The sequence below is a fragment of the Megalops cyprinoides genome, chromosome 18 (assembly GCF_013368585.1).
Source record: "Megalops cyprinoides isolate fMegCyp1 chromosome 18, fMegCyp1.pri, whole genome shotgun sequence".
NCBI classification, from domain to species: domain Eukaryota; kingdom Metazoa; phylum Chordata; class Actinopteri; order Elopiformes; family Megalopidae; genus Megalops; species Megalops cyprinoides.
Genome location: NC_050600.1, coordinates 8,948,843 through 8,970,406, shown reverse-complemented (window position 1 = coordinate 8,970,406; position 21,564 = coordinate 8,948,843). Strand labels below are relative to the sequence as shown.

Sequence of the window (21,564 nt, the reverse complement as noted above, 5' to 3'; positions counted from 1 at the left end):
TGGAAGACAACAGGAAACGAAAGAAGAGGAAAAACAACCAAGATTGATTCTCATATCCCTCTGTTTTATGCCGCATCCCTGTATAGCATAATTACCTGTAAATAAAGACCTTATTTTATAAGCATACATAAACAATAAAGTGTAATTTTTGTACAATTTGTTCCTGTTCTTATGAATGCTCATATGGAGCATTTTCTGCAGTAATTAATGGTTTTAGAGAGAGTCCTGCAAAATATTTCAAAACGGACTAGAAATTATTTGTCTTAATGGTTTCCCTGTGAGCTCTAGTGAACCGCAGACCTCTGTATGTGTGCCTGTGTGCAGGACGTCTCTTGTGTGATGTGGCTACAGCTTGGAAAAATCTTGGAACGCGGAGGGAAAACAATCCCTGATGAATTTATTTGTACGAGTCTGGGACTCCTAAGAACTGCTTTATAGTCTTTACTTGAGAACAGTAATTATGTAAAACCAGTAGCATTCGATACGCTTTATTTAAAACATGTTCAAACAAATACTGCGGATGTGGACAGAGACCCAGGGGCTCGGGAGGTGAGGTCAGTATTAATGATTAATGACATATCCGTGTGTCTTAAAGCAACAGTGTGCTTTTTATCATGTAAAACAGCGGCAGCGTAGCATAGTGGATAAAGTTGCAGGTTTGATTTCCCAGCTGTCCTGTTGTAGGCTTATATAAAGTACTTGCCCTGAATTTATTCAATAGCTATCCAGCTGTATAAATGGATAATATGCAGGTCGTCCTGACTAAAGATGACAGAGCAGATGATCAGATATAGGAGAACAAAGGCAAACGCTCAGAGGATGAGATCAATCGGATGGTTTCACCGCAGATAACCCCTTTGCCTTCCCTTAAGAGTCATGGGAAGTAAAGCTGAGGTGAAATGTCCAGGGACAGAGTGATGGCGTACAGACAGACCAGCTAATGAAAAGGGTGGGGCAGGATACAGCATGCGTCCGCTCAGGACGAGAGCCCCGACTGCGAGGCCCCTTGCTCACCTCACACTCCGACCTCATACTTCTCACATTCATCCGCTAAACACAGCGGGGGCAATTCTCACCGCCGCCGCTCGTCCACAGCCCAGAAGGCCCAAGGACCGCACCCAGACTTCACCACCCATCATCACAGAGGAATGGCACTGGCTTCTACTAGAACCTCTCGGATGGCTGAACAAATAAAGAATGTACATTAATGTAACCAGTAATAGCAGTTTGAGAAAAATGTTAGAACCTCACTACTGTGCAGGACTAAAATACCCTTAAAATAGGATTAAATAGAATCATTTTATTCTATAAGACCATGTTCACAGCTGACCAGACACTGAACCCCCCAATAGCACCCCCTGGTGGCCAGGAGAATGTTGCCATATTACTACTCTTCCAACATCTCAGTGCAATGGTGTAGTAACAACTCTCAGACAGTTTACTTTTCACTATTTTATTTCACAATGATGGAAGTATTCATTGTTAAGTCACTAGACAACAGTTAATAAAACAATGTCATTAAAAATTAAATCGGAAATAATCTCTGTAAAAAAAAAAGTGAATCATAGGACTGATCGGTTGACCGCACGGCAACACACAGGGCCACCGGCCTTCCTATTGTGCTGCTGTTAACTGATCTTTCACATCAAAAGGTGGTGCTGGTTCATATACTCTGGATCAATACTTTTCGGTTTTTGCTTACTTTAGTGATGATGTCAGTGATGCTACTGTTTCCTAAACTGGGACTACACAGAGATTTGCTGATGCAAAAAAGAAAAAAAAAAAAAACCTGAACTGTAGATGTAGAGGTGTTGCCATGACGAAGCTACAGTGGGATGATATGAGCTGTCTGCTGTTGCTAGGTTTCTGCAAGCTGGCTCCCCTCTCAGGCAGAGAAAGCCGTTTGAGGGGACCCTTGTGTTCTGACTGTGTGAGTGTGAGTGCAGTGACAGGCGCTGGTCTCTGCGCACTGCCGAAATATGTGTTCAGACAATGTCTCTGCAAAAAAAAAAAAGCAACCCAAAACAAAACAATGTCAACACTGAAAATATATAACTACATGCAACTAACCAACTATCCAACCACACAGTAAAAGTGCAACATTACCAAGTTTGCAGTTACAAAAAACCAATACTGACATACTTTTTTTTTCTGTCCACTAAAAGAGGAGGGGCAATGGAAGCACCATGCTTGTGTTAACTATGGTGTGGGGTTTACAGTGGTGAGGCGATCGCGTTCGGGCCCTGTAAAATAAAAAGAGAAACATAACACTACTGTCACACCGCCAATCAGATCCACGGGCTTTAATATGGAAGGGGTGGGGTGGGGGGGTGGGGTGGGGGAGGCTGTTCGTGGAGAAACATGGAGACAGAAAGGAGCCGGGCCACTCTCTCCCCCACTGATCCATCGCTCACAAACTCAATCCACGCGAGCAAAGACCTCAACCGAGGCTGGTGATGTTGGAGCGGCCACCGGGGGGCGCCACGATGCGGTGGCCGGAGCGCCGGGGGACGTTGTCGTCGACCTGGGCACCTGGAAGGCAAGCGAGGGTCTGTGCTCAGTTTTGTGGGGAGGGGACGCGGGAAAGAGTCAAACTGCCCGCACTCAGAATTTCAGCACTTTAAAGTTCCTTTTAATAGTCTACATGACTGGAAATCACCAGAAAATCTTCTCCTCTCTGTTTTATCTGTACATGTCACAGCCCTGGTTCTGCTAATAACTATGCCCATGTATGACTTTCACTTCTTTCCCCAAGCCAGATGTGGAGCAGATAAACTCCTTGAGAAATACCAGTGTTAAAGTAGAATATAAAACCTGCTCTGACAATGCATTGCTGTTTTTCACAGAACTACAGCTGTCTGCCCATGCAATGAAAAGAAAAGACCATGTAGAAAAGGTTTAAGGAAAAGAAAGTTTGCTATTACATATGTATGTGGAGTGCATGCATGTAAAGTCTGTGACACAGAAAGACATGGATGGCAGCTAGTGCATTTGGGCTGGGATGTCACAGAAACATGAAGTGCCAGAAGAGAGGAGAGAAGGGAGATCACAGGAGGAAGGGGGGGGGGGGACATGATCAGTGCAGGAAGTATCCCACAAGTCCATGCAACAACTCCCACAGGTAAATAACTCAGCTTACTGTAGCCACATTTTGTTCTAACTTACCCCAGGCGTTTGGAATCAGTGGCTTGTCAATCGATCTTTCTTTCTCTCTCTCACTCTCTCCCTCCTTCCTGTTGCTTTACCCTGCTTGTTGCCTATTATTAGGAACTTTAATAGTCTCAGCAAATATATTCCATCATTATTACACTTTTGAAAGCAATAGGTGTTAACCTCACAAACCTATAGCTGGTGTGTGCTTGTAATGTTTGCTTGTATTTGTGTAACCCTCCAACTGCTGTGAGTCCGGCCCTGGAAATATATAAGATGGCGTAGGTGAGGTCAGGGCATAGCTGCAGGAAACAGTCAACAGAAGCACAGAAAATCTCCAAACTCAATGCCACACGTCACATGTGGGTTCAGCTTGGTGATTCGCCCATTCAAGCGCGCGGCCATCAAAGGATCGGGACAAAGACAGCATTTACCCGGGAACAGACAACTACGTAAAAGGGTTTTTTTTTTCAGATGCACCCTTTGTATGGGATGTGTTACATCATTTCATGAGCGAAACACGCTCAGCCACTGAACAGACATTCCTGTGCTCATGCAGTCTCATCTTTTTGTTTGTCACATCACATACTTATTGGTGAGACTATGGGGGAAACAAAAGTTGTGAAATAATTCTTTTGATGTATTCACTTGAATAAGTGCTGCTTTCATCCCAGTAATGGACAGATGCCCAGAACAACAGGGCCACATGATACTGGAGTTGATGTCCGACCAAAAACAGCTAATTTGGCTGATAGTGTGGTTATCTGAAACAACGATGGTTAGAATGGTCGCTGCGACGCTCTGGCTGTGTGCTTTTGTCTGACACAGCCTCTAGGGTAGACGCTCTTGTGAGTTCTAATCAATTTACAATCTTAATCAGAAAATATTTCGGAGATAAGCCGCTGTTTTCATTTTGCGTTAAACAAATTCATTTGCTTAATAGCACATAATACGGGGAGTAAATATGCCCTTTATTGGAGTTTAAGAAAGCACATTTCCCCTTTAATTTGCTTTTTTAAGGGAGGATAACAGATGCGGCGTTTTGACAGTGTTATGTGAAGAATAAGAGGCATTAGGGTAACTGCAGGGGTCTTTGTGGGAGCTCACGGGCTCCCTCGGACCGGGGAGAAGTTTTGTTTGTGCAGCGTCGGCCTCCCGAGCGTGAGAATGTTTGCCTTCCCGCTCGGCCAAAGCCCGGACATTCCGCCGCGGCGAGGATCTCCCAGCGCCCGGGTAAACACGCTCTGTTTCTCCAGCGCAGATAACATCAGATAACATCTCCGCCAAGCCTCGGCCACGGAGCTGCGGTGCGGTCCCACAGCTCTCCCTCTCTCTCTCTCTCTCTTTCTTTCTCTCTTTCTCTGAGTCCAAAAAACTTTCATTGTCAAAGAGTCGGTTAAAAACAAAAAGGCCATACTCACCGCCATTTTGGTCATCCCTATGTCAGGTGTCACACACAACCAGCCTACACGCACACAATGTTCACTGCAGAGATCAATAAGAACCCTCTCCAATTAAGCATGGGGCAGCCAACCGGTCTGTGGCCCAAAAAAGGACAGGCACCACCACAGTAATGGACACTGAGTGCCTACAATGTACACATAGTAGTGGACGCTTACTGCTACTATTGTACACACAGTAGTAGACACTTAGTACCCACAATGCACACACAGTAGTCAACACTTAGTGCCACCAATGTAGACACAATAGTAGACACTTACTGCCCACAATGTACACACAGTAGTGGACACTTAATACATACAGGCAAACACAGCAGAGCGGGGTATACGGCAGGGTGAGCAGGGGACTGGGGGGGTTACAGGGGTCACAGTGAGTTTTGTACTTGTCCTGTCATCAGAGCACCACCGAAAGGCCAGAGCCCCCACGGCCCACTGCCTTGTGACTCCCGCTCTACCTGATAGGCTGAAGTTGGACTGGTGGAGGTTCCTGATAGGCGGAGGCTGGTTCTTAGCGGGAGAGGTCTTGGTGGACGGCGCGGGGGTGACGTATTTCGGGGTGGCGGCAACGTCGTACACCGGGCCGTCGTACATCCCCCTGGACACGCCGCGCAGGTTTGTCATCTGGGGGCACAAAGAGGACGGGCCGTGAGGGAGGTGCACACTCCCACATTGCTCTGAACGGCCTCTTCACGAGAAACAGAGCCTGCTGGCATCTTCCCATCACGACGTCCACAAGACAGGTGAGACCACACCGAGTGATGGGTCCCTCTCAAAAACCCAGTCCAGCCCTCCACTTACCAACACAACACTCCTAAATGAAACGGGCCGACAGCAGTTACGTTTCATTCCGAGCTCACATTTACCTCTGACCTTCCACAAGAAAACAATCCATATTTTGATAGCTTGCAATAACCCAGGTCACGCTAATCTGACCTGACAGTGACCCTCAATACGTGAAAGGCCTTCCTATCTCCCATTGAAAGAAAAACATCAGTGGAGGTTGTCATGGTGAAGGGGAACTTGATCAACCTTACGTGATGCAATACTGCCCTCTGCTGGAGGATATAAGACTAACCACTTGTCTGCTTCACCCAGATAACTCTTACCTTACCTTTCCCAGCAGTCTGTATCTACAAACAAAAACCAAGATATGTTATGACATGGATTCCAGTGAGGAAAAAAGGTTCCGCATCGTGTGTCTGTTTTGACTGTCCCCCCATCTGAATGTTTAATAGCCATTGTTGTTTTTACCACAGACACCTTCACGTCACAGAGACAACAGGGCTAAGGAAGTAGAGGTATGCCCTGGGCCCTGTGGTGATGACAGAACTGAGGAATAAGAACAGGGTGATTCAGTAGCACTTGCTGTTTATTTTTGCATGTAGTATTGTGATGGGTTTTGGATTCTGTGTTGCAGTGATGTAGTGACTTATGGAAGCATACTTGGCTTCCATTGCCTAGTCAGATCACACAAGTTAGCTTCTGGTAGGGCTGAACATCACTTACTGGTGTGGGAATGTTGTTAGCTTGGTCTAACATAGCTGCTCATGCCACTTGAATGGATACACTTATGTTCTATAGCGCTGGAAGTTGCTCTGGATCAGAGGATCTGCTAAATGAATGTAAGTTAATGATTTCTGGCATGTAGTTACCTTGCTCCTCATCTTGATACGCTGGTAGATGTAGTCGGCGAAGGGCTTGCGCGGGATGAAACGGCCGGTGCCCTGCTGCACATGCAGGTTGCCATCCTCATAGACGATCTTGCCCTGGCTGATCACCACCAGGGGGCCCCCTCGGCACTCCATCCCCTCGAAGATGTTATACTCCACCCCCTGTGGGGCACCACAGAAGAAGAGCTTCTGAAACCCTGCGACAAGAATGCTGTAGCCAAATGGGGCTGCACGGACCTTAGCCAAGTAACACTCTCAAAGCCGGGAGGAACAGCTCAACTGGTTCAACATTTTTGGGAGGAATTAAGAGGGTAGATTCTGCTACCTTGCTGGACCGGGGGTTGAGAACTTACCAAAGACCGAGAAACTACACACACATTTACACATCAAAAATTACAAAGACCCTCAAACTGCGTGAGAGCAAAACTTCAGACAGAGCTCAGACAAGTCTCAACAGCAGGGATAAAAGCCTCTGCGTTCATAAACAAAGACTGAGCCCCGCAGCCAGTGCTGCCCCCCGGCTCTCAGATCAAAATCTGTAGCAAATCAATATTTCATTCATTTAGCGCACAACATCAGAGAGCTCTTCAGGGTTTCCAATTTCAGCAAGATCTCTCCTTCCTTTTTAAAAAACATCACCGCCTCGCAAAACTGAGATCAAAGAGAAACATAATTGAGAAAAATTAGGAGATTGAAGCAAAGCAGAGCCTTCCTAAAATCAAGGAGAGGGGAACGGAACAGACCGAGACTGTCAACACTGAGACGCACTCAAAACACACTGAAACAAATGCACACAGCACACTGAAACACGTGTGCAGAACGTATTAAAACAAATGCACACAGCACACTGAAACACGTGTGCAGAACGTATTAAAACAAATGCACACAGCACACTGAAACACGTGTGCAGAACGTATTAAAACAAATGCACACAGCACACTGAAACACGCGTGCAGAACGTCTTAAAACAAATGCACACAACACATGAATAGAGCACACTGGATAGTACACACTGAGAAGTGTGTGCAAAACACAATGACACAGATACAGAACACTTCTTGAGTAGACTGCACTATAACACAGTTGGCCAGTAAGCAGGAGAGACGAGAGAGTGGAGTTTCTGCCTCTAATCCCTTTCATTCTGGTGACTTCACTGACACATAAACAGCACCCCTGGCCCGAATCATTGAAAAGTGCACCATCTAAACACCAAGATTTCAAAGCACCGCAGTCCTCCACACCGCTATCCCAGAGCCCAACACCCCTGTGCTGTTTCAGCTGGCATGGTTCCACAGTTCCACTGCGCACTCTCCTGCTGCTCTCTCATCTACAGCCTTGAGGGCAGGAATCATTCTGATTTTTCTCCCACGTCAAGCTAATCAATGACCTAACGCATGTGGATTGAACAGGAGCCCATCTGTGGGTCTGAATTAAGTCCCCAGATTATAGGGGTAATTGCTCAATTTTGAAAGGCTCTCAGTAACTCCTGCATCAGCTTCACACCATCCAGCCCCTCAACACATAAACTGACTGTTACATTACATTACATTATTGTCATCTGGAGATGCAACTTACATAGGTTACAATTTTTTACGTTATCCATCTGCGTTAGGTACCTTGCCCAAGGCTACAGGAGCAGTGCACCAGTGGCTTGAATGGAACCAGCACCCTTTCAGTTATGAGCCCTGCTCCTTACCACTATGCTACACTGCTGCCCAGTCATTATATCAAAACACTGAATACCTTTATATTGCCAGTTGGTCCTTACTTAACCGAAAGGTTGCCCGTTCGATTCACGACTGGGGCACTAATGCTGTACCCAAAGTGGGCAAAGTACTTCACCCACAATTGCCTCAGTAAATATCCAGCTGTATAAATGGATAACATTGTAAAAACTTGTAACTGATGTAAGTCGCTCTGGATGAGAGCGTCTGCTAAATGCCAATAATGTAATGTAATGCAATGAACTATCTGGAGAAAAGACAGCCGTGGAAGTGCTCTCTTTTTGGTTGTGTTTAGACAGAAGGTGGTAAAGGAAGCCTGATCTCACATGTTTACCTCCTAACTCTGCTCTGACTTGGCTGCCATGTTTGCAGTGAAGTAACAGTGAATCCTTTGAGCCCTGGTACTCATGACCCCAGTGGCCACGCCCCTCCACTCACCGATTGCTGCGTCTTAGCAGTGATGGTCTTGATCTTATCGGGGTCCCAGATGACGATGTCGGCGTCGGAGCCCACCGCTATCCGCCCCTTCCTGGGGTACAGGTTAAAGATTTTGGCAGCGTTGGTGCTGGTCACAGCCACAAACTGGTTCTCATCCATCTTTCCCACAGCCTGGAGGAGAAGAGAGACAGAGAAACAGACAGGGGGAGAGGGAAGGACAGAAAACGCAAAATCAGTTTATTTCTTCACTTACCATCACAATTGCGCTATTTATTTTACATATTCGAGGCAATACTCTTTGCTTACAATTTCTCATTTTAAACATTCTGGATATATATTTGCACTGCTGGATGAGAGAAGCCATAGGGGTGGGGGCACTTAAGCAATGATTCACCTAGGACTGGAGTCTTTCAGCCTACCACACATGCTTACAAGCTTTTTTTTCTCTCTCTCTCACACACACAAACACACACACATACTCTGTCACACTAGCTCTAACTCACCACAGCCTTGTCCCATACGAAGGCCATCCTCTCCTCCACTCCGTTGGTGCCCTCTGGGATGAGGGTGAAGTTGTCCTTCCCTATGGCCTTCTGGGAGGTGCTATATGCACAGTGTGCACTGCCCACCACCTGCAGGTCCCCACTGTGGCAGGAAAACAGCATATTACATGTCAATTACACCTAAATAATACAACAATAACAGCACAATTATACATCAAATACATCAAACCGATTTTTTCTATATTGCAGTAGTACCAACATTAACCACTAGGTGTCATTATGAAATCATAACAGGTCTTTCAAAGGCAAATGGAAGAAAACTGTGAGCTTGACTGTCTCTCCTCAAGGAATTCTGCAAGGACACAGCATCAGTGACCTGAAGAAACCTGTGTGTTAGCATGTCTACCATTGTCACAGATGGACCACACATTACAGGGGTGGGGTATATGTGTTTGTGTGTAGGGGAGGAGGGAGGGCACAGGTCAATATCAGTTACGTGAGGTCATAAAGTTGCAATAACAGTCAGCTATTGCATCATATGCATATATATTTTAATAGGTCCTTCAATGCTGCAGTGCCCACGAGCGTCTATGTCTTTGATGCTGTCACATGTGGGTTAAAAAAATGGTTTGATGTCTGTATGGGACGAACATTCAATCTTCCCAGCATATACAGATCAAGCAAAAGAACCACTTTCAAGCCACAACTATCATTTAGAGCAATGCTTTTATGTCACTTAGGCATGTACTTGTAAAATTATTCTCTCTCTCAGAATCAAAAAGAGATTTTCAGAGACCTAAACGAGATGTAAAAGAGACCTATGTGAGACGTGTCATCTCGCTTCACAGTGGCTTCCCTTTTGAAGTCAGCCTGCCTCCTGCAAGGAGGGAGAGGCGGGAGGAATTCTGTAGTCAAGGCAACAAGCGACGGAAGCTTCCAGAGCCTGGTCTATTTCAGGAAACAGGGACAAGGACCAGCATTCTGCTGGAAAGAAGTGGAAAATCTGGAGGACCCAGAACAGAACTGAGAGAAATGGGCCAGAAGTGGGCCAGAGAAACACAGCAAAGTCTCTGCTGCCAGTGGAAGTGAAAATTATTCATAAAAAGCCAGATGTCTTCACAGACTGCCTCACTGCAGCTAAGACCAGTGTATAGCACCTGCAGCCAGTGACCGGACATCCTCAGGGAACAGCACAGAGAACAGCAGCACTCTGTTACCACACCCTTCGCCTCACGCCTGTGACCTTCATTCCAGTATATCACTGTGAAGTGGGGTAACTCATGCAGTCCGCATGGCAGCCAGTCCTACCATTCACATAAACACATCTTAACACCAAGTACAGCCACTTGTGTGTTCTGAAGGCGGACCCTCAAAGGCCCTCTGGGGTTTCTCATATCATCTACTTTTTAATTTGTGCTGTTCACCTGTCTTTTATTTCTTTTTTCGTGCAAATAAATGTTAAAAAAATCTGGTAGATGTCAGGGGTCCAGCGGGGACAATTAGTAACTGATAAACTCGGTACTTGAAGAAACCTGAACAAGCCTTTAACCACGGTAGGAAAAAAAATCATACAAAAGTGTAGATTTGCATATAGACTAATGAAAAAACATATACATTACTGGAGGCCAAACTATTAACACTGTCAACTACTTATCAATAAACAATGACTCAAAAATGCAAGGCACTTGAAATTAACTAAACATTTCCTGCTTGGAAGTCTTCAGCACACGCACACACTGGCACACACTGACACACACACACACAATGGTCCCATGGTGGCAATAAAAAGTCATTGTTTTCTATGCTTTATGAATACAGCTCGGCCAGTCTCCCAGTTCCAGACAGCATCGTACCAGGCCAGCATTGAGTTGAGGTGGTCCGGCGTGGTGGGGTCAGGGCTCAGGGGAGGTGATGTCACAAAGGCTGCTGCCTTGGCCCAGTTCTTGTTCCAGTAGTTTGTGCCGTCGGCGGCCAGGCTGGCCGTGATTGGCTCCCCAAACACTACAGATCCTGCCAAAAAATGTTTTTTTCTTTAAGTTTGCATAAAGCTGGATGTTGGGGAGCTGTGACAGAACATGGGCAGCAGGCACTTTTCACACCCATTTTGGTCACACTTTCCCAACAGTGGCCTTGTTTTCACATAACTACATAAGCAAGTACCAGGTAAGTAATCTATAAATATATAATTTTTTAATTACATTCAGTGATGAATGTTTTACACAAAGCAAATACTTCATAAAAAGGTTTACTGCAGCTACAAAATGCTTATATAGTACCTACATATGTCATTAAACAGCCATAAGGCCACTGCAATGTGAAAGTGTTACACAAGATTCTCTAATGTTAATAGTGGACATCAATAATATACACATTGTCAATTGGCACTTGTTTGATTGGTTTGAGGTTTTTTGTTTTTCAGCATGATATCATATGCTAACATGACAACTAACCGATATGCCCCACATTTTATTTTCAGCCATCATTTAAACAAGTATTGTTTAAATGCACACCTTTGTTTCCACAGTTCAATCAGCCATTGTGTTTGCTAAGTGTCCCCTTGTCAGACTGTGTGTGCTACTGTATGAAAAGGATGAGTCGCTGTTAATAAGGGTCTTCATTGCGAGTGGCTCTTTAAAGAGCACAAGACATGAAATACTGTGGAAAACAAAAGAACCACCACACTGCCTGGGACTGTAGGGATTCGTATTTAAAAAGCTATTAATAGCTTCCTAATATTAATCCTTTATTTTACAATGAACAGTGCTTATTTAATGCTTATTTAACTGTTTGTAATCATGTGGAGTGAAAGAGCTCCAGGAGACTCTCTTACCACTACAAAGCTGGCAATCATAATATTTTTCATGCTTTGGTTATTATTTCTCTTTCAGTGATGCTTCTTTCTCTTGATACTGATGAGAGATTTGCTTGTCTCAGGATCAGTGAAGCAATGAAACTAAGACCCAAGGAAGCAAAGCTCCTACTCCTCTGACGCAGGTGGAGGATCAGCTAAATAGGCCAAGATTAAACCTTCCTCATTTCACAGGTAGGGAGGCAGTGCTGTCAATTAAACAGCTGTACAGTTAGAAAAATGGCAGAGAGATGGGGGCATGGAAAACCATGCCAATGTAAGTACTGTAAATAAATCAATAAGATTACATCCTTTAAGAGAGCTGCTATATCAATCTGTCCTCCCACATTGCTGGCTATACCTGACAAACCATTATCTGTCAGTGCATCTGAGTATGAAGATGGCCTAGGCTGTAAAATGAGAGAGACAGCATCTGGGATCTAGGGTCAGGTGACATACCTTTCTTCCTGGACAGGGCCACGATGTCTGCAGCACTCTTGCTCATCACCTTAGTGATGTAAATGGGGCAGTTGACCCGGTTGCCCAGAGTGACGGCCCGGAACACAGCTTCTGATTCAAGCTGAAAGATGGAGGAGCCATGATCAGGGCCAAACACAGCACTGATCCCCCGATCATCATCCTCCCTTCTCCTTTGAACCAGCTCCTTCCTGGCATACTTGCACTTCTTTTGACTTCCCCAACGACTGAACTTCTGATTAATTTCATTATCTCTGCTTGCAAGCTGAAGGTCATTTTTATAATTACTGTCAACATTATTTAATTATATACCAGATGCCCTTCTCCTGGGTGACTTACAGAGTATTAGAAAAAAATACAGAGCAGAAGGCAAATAAGCAAAAAAGCAATCCTTCCAGTAGCATACTTAACACTAGCTAAAGGCAAAACAGAGCCAATTCATCAAATTAATAACCAAGTGTCACAACTCCAAATTAAATCATAAGCATATATTATTATAGCTAGTACCTTTGTACAATACTTTGTGATTAGAAGCATGTTCATGCCACCATTTTTCAATCTGTCGTTCTCTATGCAACTATTTAGTCCATCATTCACAGATGGATAAGGTTTGAAGACAAATAAAATTTGTTAATACAGCCATTTCTAATACAATACAATATTAACTTAATGTTTGCTTGGGTTATTAAAGTAAGTGTTTAAACCGGACCATTCAAATTACATCACACAAATATGCGGTTCTCTGTTCCACTCTACAACCATATTGCCTCCATTTAACAATACTGTCCTTAAATGATATTTGATACTACTGTCGTGTACACTGCAAGACCTTAAATGACATTTGACAATACTGCTCTGTATATTGCAATACCTTCTTAAATGACAGCGTACGGATAACACGATGCCATCAAATTAAAGCACAGCCGCGTATTTCGCCACAATCTCGGGAGCCTCTTTATTGGCCTAACTTCACCGACATCACTGACACCAAACATGCAGCGAGGCGGCGAAGGAGACGCTACCGTGAGTAGTTATACCGAGACAAAGTTAACTTGATCACATAGTTACAGCAAAGTTCATGTAATGTTCAGGCAATGATCTTTAAAATCACACTTTTAATAACTGGTAAATGACTGCGAGGTGATACTGCGATCTAGATGACAGTCACCAAATTTCTTCCATAGAATATTATCTCATCGACAGGTCATTACCTAGGCCTAATTAGCCAGCTGAATATCTGTGTATCCGTTGTCAATGACATTGCTTGAACATATTTACAGATAAGGAATTTACCTAACATTAACTTGGTTAGTTTTAGCAAACGAAAGTAAATAAGCTGGCTTCTGATCCTCAAATAATGAGCTAACTTAATGAAATCCTTACCAATACCCTTTTAGCTTTCTAATTTAGCTATGTCGTTACTTGACAACGTTGTACCGCTAAATTTGGCAACGTTCATTATATCGCAAAGAAAACCAATCGATTTTTCTAGGCATAGTGGTGATTGTGTGTCTTGACCCTATGGAAATACAGTAAAGCCAGCTCACGTACGGGCATCTTTAGGCTTTACTTAAAAGAAGTCTTAGATTAGCTAACTGTAATCTAGTGTAGCCATATTAAGATAATACCGTAACGTTGCCTTATCTACAAGCGAAAGTAGTGTTAGCCAGCTGTCGACGTTACTACAGTACGCAAAATCGACTATTTCTAAATTGCCTGACTCGATAGTTATAGATAATCTAGATTGTAGACACCTACATAACCTAAAATACGATTTGAAGGATGGCTTAACGCTATTTCGCGTCGCGGTCTGATGTGCCAGTTGGGCAAAGATGTGGAAGTTTGATTCGAAGCGAATTGTAAAACCACACACGTGTAGTAGCTAACGTTTCTGTCAGCCACGTACTTACTCACATTTAAACATATGTTGTACCCACAGCCTCATCTGTTGGGGACATTATTGATTGATTGATTGATTGATTGACAGACAGACAGACATCGTTGTGTGGCTCACCTCCTCTGGCCGGCTCAGCGCATGGCCCTCTGGTCCAGTGATTCCCATACTGAGGATCTTATTCTGCTCCTGAACGAGACATAATGAAACCACATCAATAATACATGCATACAGTTAATATGATCAACTCATGTAGCACATGACAGGACCATTATTGCATTACATTTTTGTCAATTTGGGTCTTACCCGAAGTGACTTTGATAGGTTGAAGTTTTATTCATTTATACCATTTATGACCGTTTCCAGCAGGGCAAGGAACAATATCATATTGCTCAGTGCGTACTCGATGGTACAGTCAATACATGCAAGTCTTGCTTGTGCAAATCACTATAATCTAAATTCAATGGAATAACCATAAAATCCTGTTAAAAAACAGGTTGCAGTAAAATATACCCAAAACCCACAAAATACTGAGTATCCATTCCAGAAATGTGTCAGGGCTGTTTGGTATCCTGTAAAACACTTGTAGCATGCATCATACAAATTGTAACTGCATGCTAACTCCTGTATCGCTATTTAACATAATGAAAACTGGCACAATGCTGAAGAACAGTACATCACTGTATATAGAGATGTTGTGGCTTATGTGTTTGTAGATTTTCTCTCTATCTGAGCTGATATGTATAATCTCAGCATTTTTTCATCTCCTATCTTGCACAGATGTATTGTCAGTACAGTACAATGCATGTGTCATTGTATTTTATATCCTGTATCCCTCTACCCACCCCCAATTTCCAACAAGTAGCCAGATGACCAGTTGGTAACCACATTTAGAAGAGTATTATAGATATTCAGTCAAGGCTGTGGTTTTTGTTACCACTCAGGCATTCAAGTAGAGCCCCTGTAGAAGTTACACTGAGGTCATTATTACTGGGGAGCTTCTACATTCTGACCAGATCCAGAGGGAGCAGTATGCATTCTCTGTCACTGTCTCTTCACAGTCATTGTCTCTGCAGAGTTTTGAGTGATGAATTTTTGTAGTATACTTGTGTATAATGGTTTTAATTTTTGGTTGGTTTAAATGTAAATTGGTGTGCCAATGCAGTACATTGCTCCTGCCAAATAGGCCCTTGTGAATACTGACTACATTAATCAGGGCACTTCAATAGAATGTTTGGTTTGCTGATAATTGCACTAAAACTAATAAAGTATAATTTTATAATCATTTATTTGCTTAGCAGAACGCCATATCCAGGACCACTTTTATAGCTTTTTGTGTTTTACATTTCATCCATTTATATCGCACTTTACAGATGGGTAGAATCCAAAATGAAAGAATTGTAATTCCCTATTTATAATGAAATGTGTTAAGGATAAATAGTACGTTATTCTATATAACAGTAACAAAATTAGTAGCTGTATCTAAGCTTGCAGTCTCAAGGTAAGCTGTAGAGGAGTTGTTCACCGCATCAAAAACACCTTATCTCTGCACAGTGCACATTAGTACAGGTGAAGTCTAAGAAGACGGAACCTGGCCTGGTCCACTCAGACATCTCAAAGTCTTCAAGAACCGGGAGCTACGCAGTACTGTACAAAACCAAAGGTCAGCGAGTTATGACTGTCTCGCATGAAATGCATATGAATAATTGGAAGTATTAATGAAAGGGAAAAAAAGAAGCAAGATGGGTTTGCAATGTTATTTGAATGCAGAAAAGGTGATAAGTTTAACGGAAATGTTGAGATGATAAGCACTGACAGTTCGGAGTGTCTGAAAGGAAAACTGAAAGAATCTCTGTGCGCTACTTTGTTGTTTCACAGAGACTGAGGAAAAAAAATGTCCAGAGATTGAGCAGGTGAATCCTCCTGATATTGACATTAGCACAAAGGAGAGTGCTCCTGAGAAACAGTCAAAAGGTAGGAATCAGTTTAAAGGAATAAAACCAAACCGAAGTGATCAAACCAATGGGGCCATTCATTGTTCCAGCCTTCATTCTCAGGACTTTGCATTGTGTTTTTTTCTTATAGAAACATTATTGAGAATTTAACTGTGGGAAATATTGATTCAACAGTTTGTTTGGCTAAAACCTAGTCTATGAACATGTATAGGCCTACTGTGTGAGTGATTATAGCTCAGAGGTCATATCCAAGGGTTATAGGGCCTCTAGACCCATAAGAAACAATACAGAAGAACATGCTAACTCTGATGCTGGTATGCCACTTATTATTTCTTAATCATTCTTAGGATATCCAGTGTAAACATGGGAATTCCAATCCATAACCAATGTGCTACTTATTTTTATCAGAAAGCAATGTATACTTCTCTCCACATTTTTGTAAATGTTTCAAAACTAAAAGGTTGCCTTATTCTCTCAGAAGTCAGATTTTCTCCTTTGAATGTACATGTCCCTCTTCAGCACCTCCACGTTCAGATGACTCTCTGTACAAGAGCACATCTCTGCTGTTCATCTGTCTGTGGGTCATCACCCTGGTTGCCCTCTTTGCTGGACTGGTCCTCTACTGTAAGTGACAGTTCACTTTCACAACTTTTATAAAAACTCACTATGTTGGGTCATCACTGCGACTGTTAACAAGGAGTTTACCATCAGAACAGATGATAAAACCCTGCTGGTCTCTGCTGCGCTAACAAGGCGTTTACTATCAGACTCAGTGTACTGAGCCTCTGCTGTGCTAGTGAGGTCTTTACTGTTACAATTTGACCCTACTTTTGACTCTTCTGCTTTAATCAGTGCAGATTTGCCACTTTGCTTCTTACAATTAAAAAATATCAGGGCTGGGCCTAGTAGTGGCCACAACAACTCTTCTCACTGATGTTGTATTGTATGCTGTATGCATCTCTCCCTGCCTTTCGTTCTCTTTCTGTTTCCAGATATTAAATTAATATATATATTTTTTCCAAAATCTTTTCATATAAAAAATCTATGTACAACATATTTAAAATTACTGCTGCAGTTTTACCATAACAAGAAAGAGTCATCACATTTGAAATATTGTTATACATGCTTATTCAATAAAGGAACATGATTAAAAATCAATGTGTTCTATTCTCTCTCTCTCTCTCTCTCTCTCTCTCTCTCTCTCTCTCTCTCTCTCATGCATGCAAATATCCAAACACACAGATGACCAGACGTCTACCTTGCAGAGAGAACTGGAATTTCTAAAGTCAGATCTTTCTTGTGGGCCCATCTCAGGTGAGTTTTACAGTACCTCACTTTATTCATTGACCCACTAAGCAGACATGTTATTAACCCAGATTGTCACAGTGTTGGAAGAATAGCTTGCAAAAAGAAGCAAGGTCATTGGCTGTGTAATATTATTAGATCTCTACATTGGACACTGTTCATTTGTTTTGCCCAGTAAAAAAAAAAACGACCAAATTACCAAATGCTAGCTAGCAGGGTCATGTGATAACACAGACATAGCAGCCTCTACTATGAAATTATTAGCCGTGTTCATTGGTGGTATGCTGTTTACAAAACAGATCATTCCAGTGAGGACTGACAGACTCAGTGCTGAATCTGTATCAGCATATATCTTGCATCAGACAACTAAAATGTTGAAAGCACTACTCCATGCTTCATATTGAAGCATTGTGGAATACAGCTCTGGCTGGTTGAGAAAATTAATCATAGTTATGCTAACATTCTGCAAATTAGCTGAAAAAATCTTTGAATCTAATGAAAATACAGTTAACAGCTGTGGGTGCTGACAAGAAATGTTGAGCATTACTCATGACCTGTTTGCACAAACCATTTAAACATGATTTTGACCCTTCTGTGTACACAGAACCACCTAAGGTTGCATTCTCAGGCTCTCTGGAGAAATCAGCCCGAGTGACCTTGGGACCATACAAAGAGTTTCGAATCCTGACCTATGAAAACCTCTTCACAAACATCGGCAATGCTTACAACTCAACTTCCGGTACTATACATGTCAGTTGTTTAAGTATGTTATATGTAATATGGTGGAGGCAACTGTGAAATAGAAAGATGAGCATTGTGCTTCTTCAAAAGATATCCCCACAAGGCTTTTCAGAAATGCTTCCCAGTAATGCTTTTCTCTGTGGATGTTCTTGCTGTCTGTCTGCAGAAAGGATTATTTTCACTGTGCAAAGTCAGTGGCAATCTGAGAACTAAAAGTAAAATTTCTAAGTTTATAGTTCACTCAGCAGACAGATTGTTAGTTTCAAATATGCTGTAATTATATAAAATGATGTATATGATATATCTATACAGACAGATAGATGGATAAAGACCTCTCGCAGAAATAGTTACTATGAAGAAAATAGCTGGTTAACTTCACAAGCGTTTATAACTAGGGCTGTAAGGATTAATCACCTCTGCTCTGCACCTCTACCAGAACACTGACTGCCTGACAGTTCAGGTATCATTCTAACCCCCCCATTCCACCGTCCCTCACTCCACAGGTCATTTCACAGCCCCAGTGAGAGGCGTCTATCAGTTCAGCTTCACCGCTTTCGGATGGAGCACTAACATTCCCACTGGTGCAGGTCTGTTTAAGAATGACGAGTACATAACTGGCGCTTATGACAACAACCCTGGACCAGGACGGGGGACAGCCGCCATAGTCTTTCTGGAGCTGCAGGTGGGAGACTTTGTCTACTTGGGGCTTTTTGAGGGCTGGCGCGTCCACGATAACACAAATAGATACAATATCTTCAGTGGCCACCTTCTCTTCACACTATGAGAAGGAAAGTGATTGAAATGCACTGTATTGAGGTCCAATTCTTTTACGTTTTATGATTAATGTTTCTGTCATGGGGTTCTTTGTTGCTTGTAAGAAAATTCAGAGGACAACTTTACACATGCATGCTCCAAGATGCATTTTGGGGCTCTGTATTTGAATCTGCATAAATGTTTGTTGAAAAGAAATCAATATGCAAGTAGTATTTGTTACCTAATTAAACAGCAATTCACATAATGTTGGACAAAACATGGATTTTTTTCCACTAATTTATGAAATTCAAACAACATTGTTTATACTTGCATTCATTTATATAATATATTAATATTTATATATAATTATTATATATAAATAATTATATAAATTATACTTATAGACTATATATTAAAATCTTTTAAATGCAGCAATAAACACTCTACTTTCATTCCACCTGTCTTACTTTGGCTGTTAGTTACACTGAAGGGTATGGGAGTGTCAAAGGGAATGTCAGGGCTGTTATTAATTTTGACACCAGTTGTTTGTTCTTGTGACTTCAATCTTGAAACATTGTGCTTTCTTTTGGGTGTTTTCCTCCACTGACAAAACTGGTTCTTTGCTTTTTCGTGAATGTTTAATGATCTCCTTGTATGAGCTACATTAAATTGGATGGATGTCTCAAATTCCTGCCTCTGTAATGTTTCTGACTGAGTCACTTTGCAGTAAAATGACCTGCATGCTGGATTTGTGTATCTGGTCAGACTAACGCAGCGTCTGCAGCTGCAGGGCCCTGTGTGGAGGTGGAAGTTTCTCTCACCTGCGCGATGAGGTCTCCGTTCTCTGCGTGCACCAGGACCACAGCCCCCAGCTCCTTCAGGAAGGAGAAGGCCTCGTAGAGCTGGGACGGGGGCAGGGGGAAAAACGAGACATGACACAGCGTCCTCTCTCAGGCAAAATTCAACACCACAGAAAGCCCATCTGCACTGGGGCCAGAGATCCATCAGACCTCAGTCACATAAAAAAACACAACACATTGTTGGTACCACATGTATAAACTGCAACTTTAGTGTAGCTTTATTGCAATGAGAGTCTAGACACAGCAGCCAACTCTCAGCCAACATTCACTGCAGATTCAACACCACAGACAGCTCATCTTGCACTGGGGCCAGAGACCCATCAGACCTCGATAAAACGTACAAAAAACTGGTAGCAGGTGTTTAAATTGCAACTACAGTCTAGATTCATTAATAACAAACACTCAAGAGATAAACTGACTTCTATTAGCAATTCAAATAGTGAGGTGAAACAGTGGCATCTGGCGAAACATGTACAAAGTAAAAATAAAGCGGGCAGTTTCATGTTTGTAGTTACTGATAAACAGGTACGTCAGTTTCAGAGTTACTCACTGTGACTGAATATTTAACATGACGACAGTTTGCATATGTCATTGTAAATGGACGATTTCAGGGCTAGCATCCCTGTGACCTGATCTGCACACACTAACAGTCCATAACAGTAAAGTGGTGTCAGTGTGGTGTTGTGTTTCTGGTACTGGGCATTAAAAGGCCACTAGTATTCCATTTTCCAAAAAGGGTCAGTTCAGTACTTTCAAATTGCCAATGGACCACATGCTGTTTTGTGTAATTTTCATTTGTTGTCATTTCAGACAAAGACCGCTAACTCTTAAACTTGTTTTTATCTTGTGTTAACTTAGCCAGCTGCGTAGCATAAAGATCACATTTTAGATTTGCTGTAATAGTGTTGTGAAATGTGTATATTACCTGAGTGTCAGTCATCTGATAGGTGTCTTTGTAGGCCATGTACACCTGAAAGGAGTTGATTCCTGTTCAGAGAAAGAGAAAGTGTTGACTGTGGAAGGCTGATATGCATGGGTACTGTATACCTAATGCTGACAAAAGCAGGTGTTTCTAAAATGTTCACACATAAAATGTACACACATATTTTTTAACCAATAATGACTGTCCAAAGTGATTCTATTCAGATGATGGCTTTTAAGTGGTTTTGTGAAATCATTCCGGGCACTTCAATTTTTTCATTAATTCTACGATTTTAAATGCTAGTGCCTGAACTCCACCCATACGTAACTTCAGCATACACTAGAATTTCTAAAGCAGACAGTGCATCAAAAATGGATCTGCTAGTGTCAGTGTCACAAGTGGATAATGGTCAATTATTAAAATCTCTTGAATGTGTCTGCTAGCTGAAGCAGTCACTCTTTCATGAACTCTTCCATTAAGCCTGTTGCCTGACAGGGAGTGGCACATGTACCATGCTTTTGAGAGACTCAATGTCTTTACAGCAAGTCCATTAGCAGCAATGTTGTTAAACAGCCAGTTTCTCTTGAGCCCATTAGGCCACTACATAAAATACTTAACAGCTGCCACACCTGTGCTAAAATGTGAGTAATACATTTCACTTTTTAAAATGTTAAAATTTTATGCTTAAATTGATGTGATTTATTGATAACATCTCTCAATATGCCAAACCCAAAAGCTAGTGATTTTAGACAATGCAATGAAGTTACGGCCTTGCTTCACACTTTGTACTGAAACACCTTGCTATTTGTCTCACTGTTAAGCCCCCCAAAATGCTAGAGATATACAGCAACCCAGGTGACAAGT

At 42.4% G+C, this 21,564-nt stretch overlaps 1 protein-coding gene across 5 annotated transcripts in view; it reads right to left on the bottom strand.

The window, feature by feature from the left end:
* Positions 1 to 2,320: 2,320 nt before the first annotated feature.
* The window catches only part of LOC118793120 (dihydropyrimidinase-related protein 1-like), a 31,411-nt gene continuing 12,167 nt past the window's right edge, over positions 2,321 to 21,564 (bottom strand). For 3 of the 5 annotated variants that reach the window (XM_036551123.1, XM_036551122.1, XM_036551126.1), the window contains 11 exons: positions 20,704 to 20,765; positions 19,740 to 19,820; positions 14,285 to 14,353; positions 12,253 to 12,373; positions 10,799 to 10,955; positions 8,946 to 9,087; positions 8,443 to 8,613; positions 6,263 to 6,442; positions 5,066 to 5,231; positions 3,343 to 3,411; positions 2,321 to 2,532 (listed from right to left, as the gene is read on the bottom strand). In XM_036551123.1, coding sequence (XP_036407016.1) covers positions 2,441 to 2,532; positions 3,343 to 3,411; positions 5,066 to 5,231; positions 6,263 to 6,442; positions 8,443 to 8,613; positions 8,946 to 9,087; positions 10,799 to 10,955; positions 12,253 to 12,373; positions 14,285 to 14,353; positions 19,740 to 19,820; positions 20,704 to 20,765 — 1,310 coding nt within the window. In that variant the 3' untranslated portion in view covers positions 2,321 to 2,440. The remainder of the gene's footprint in view (positions 2,533 to 3,342; positions 3,412 to 5,065; positions 5,232 to 6,262; positions 6,443 to 8,442; positions 8,614 to 8,945; positions 9,088 to 10,798; positions 10,956 to 12,252; positions 12,374 to 14,284; positions 14,354 to 19,739; positions 19,821 to 20,703; positions 20,766 to 21,564) is intronic. The other 2 variants (XM_036551125.1, XM_036551127.1) reach the window with 1 other exon arrangement.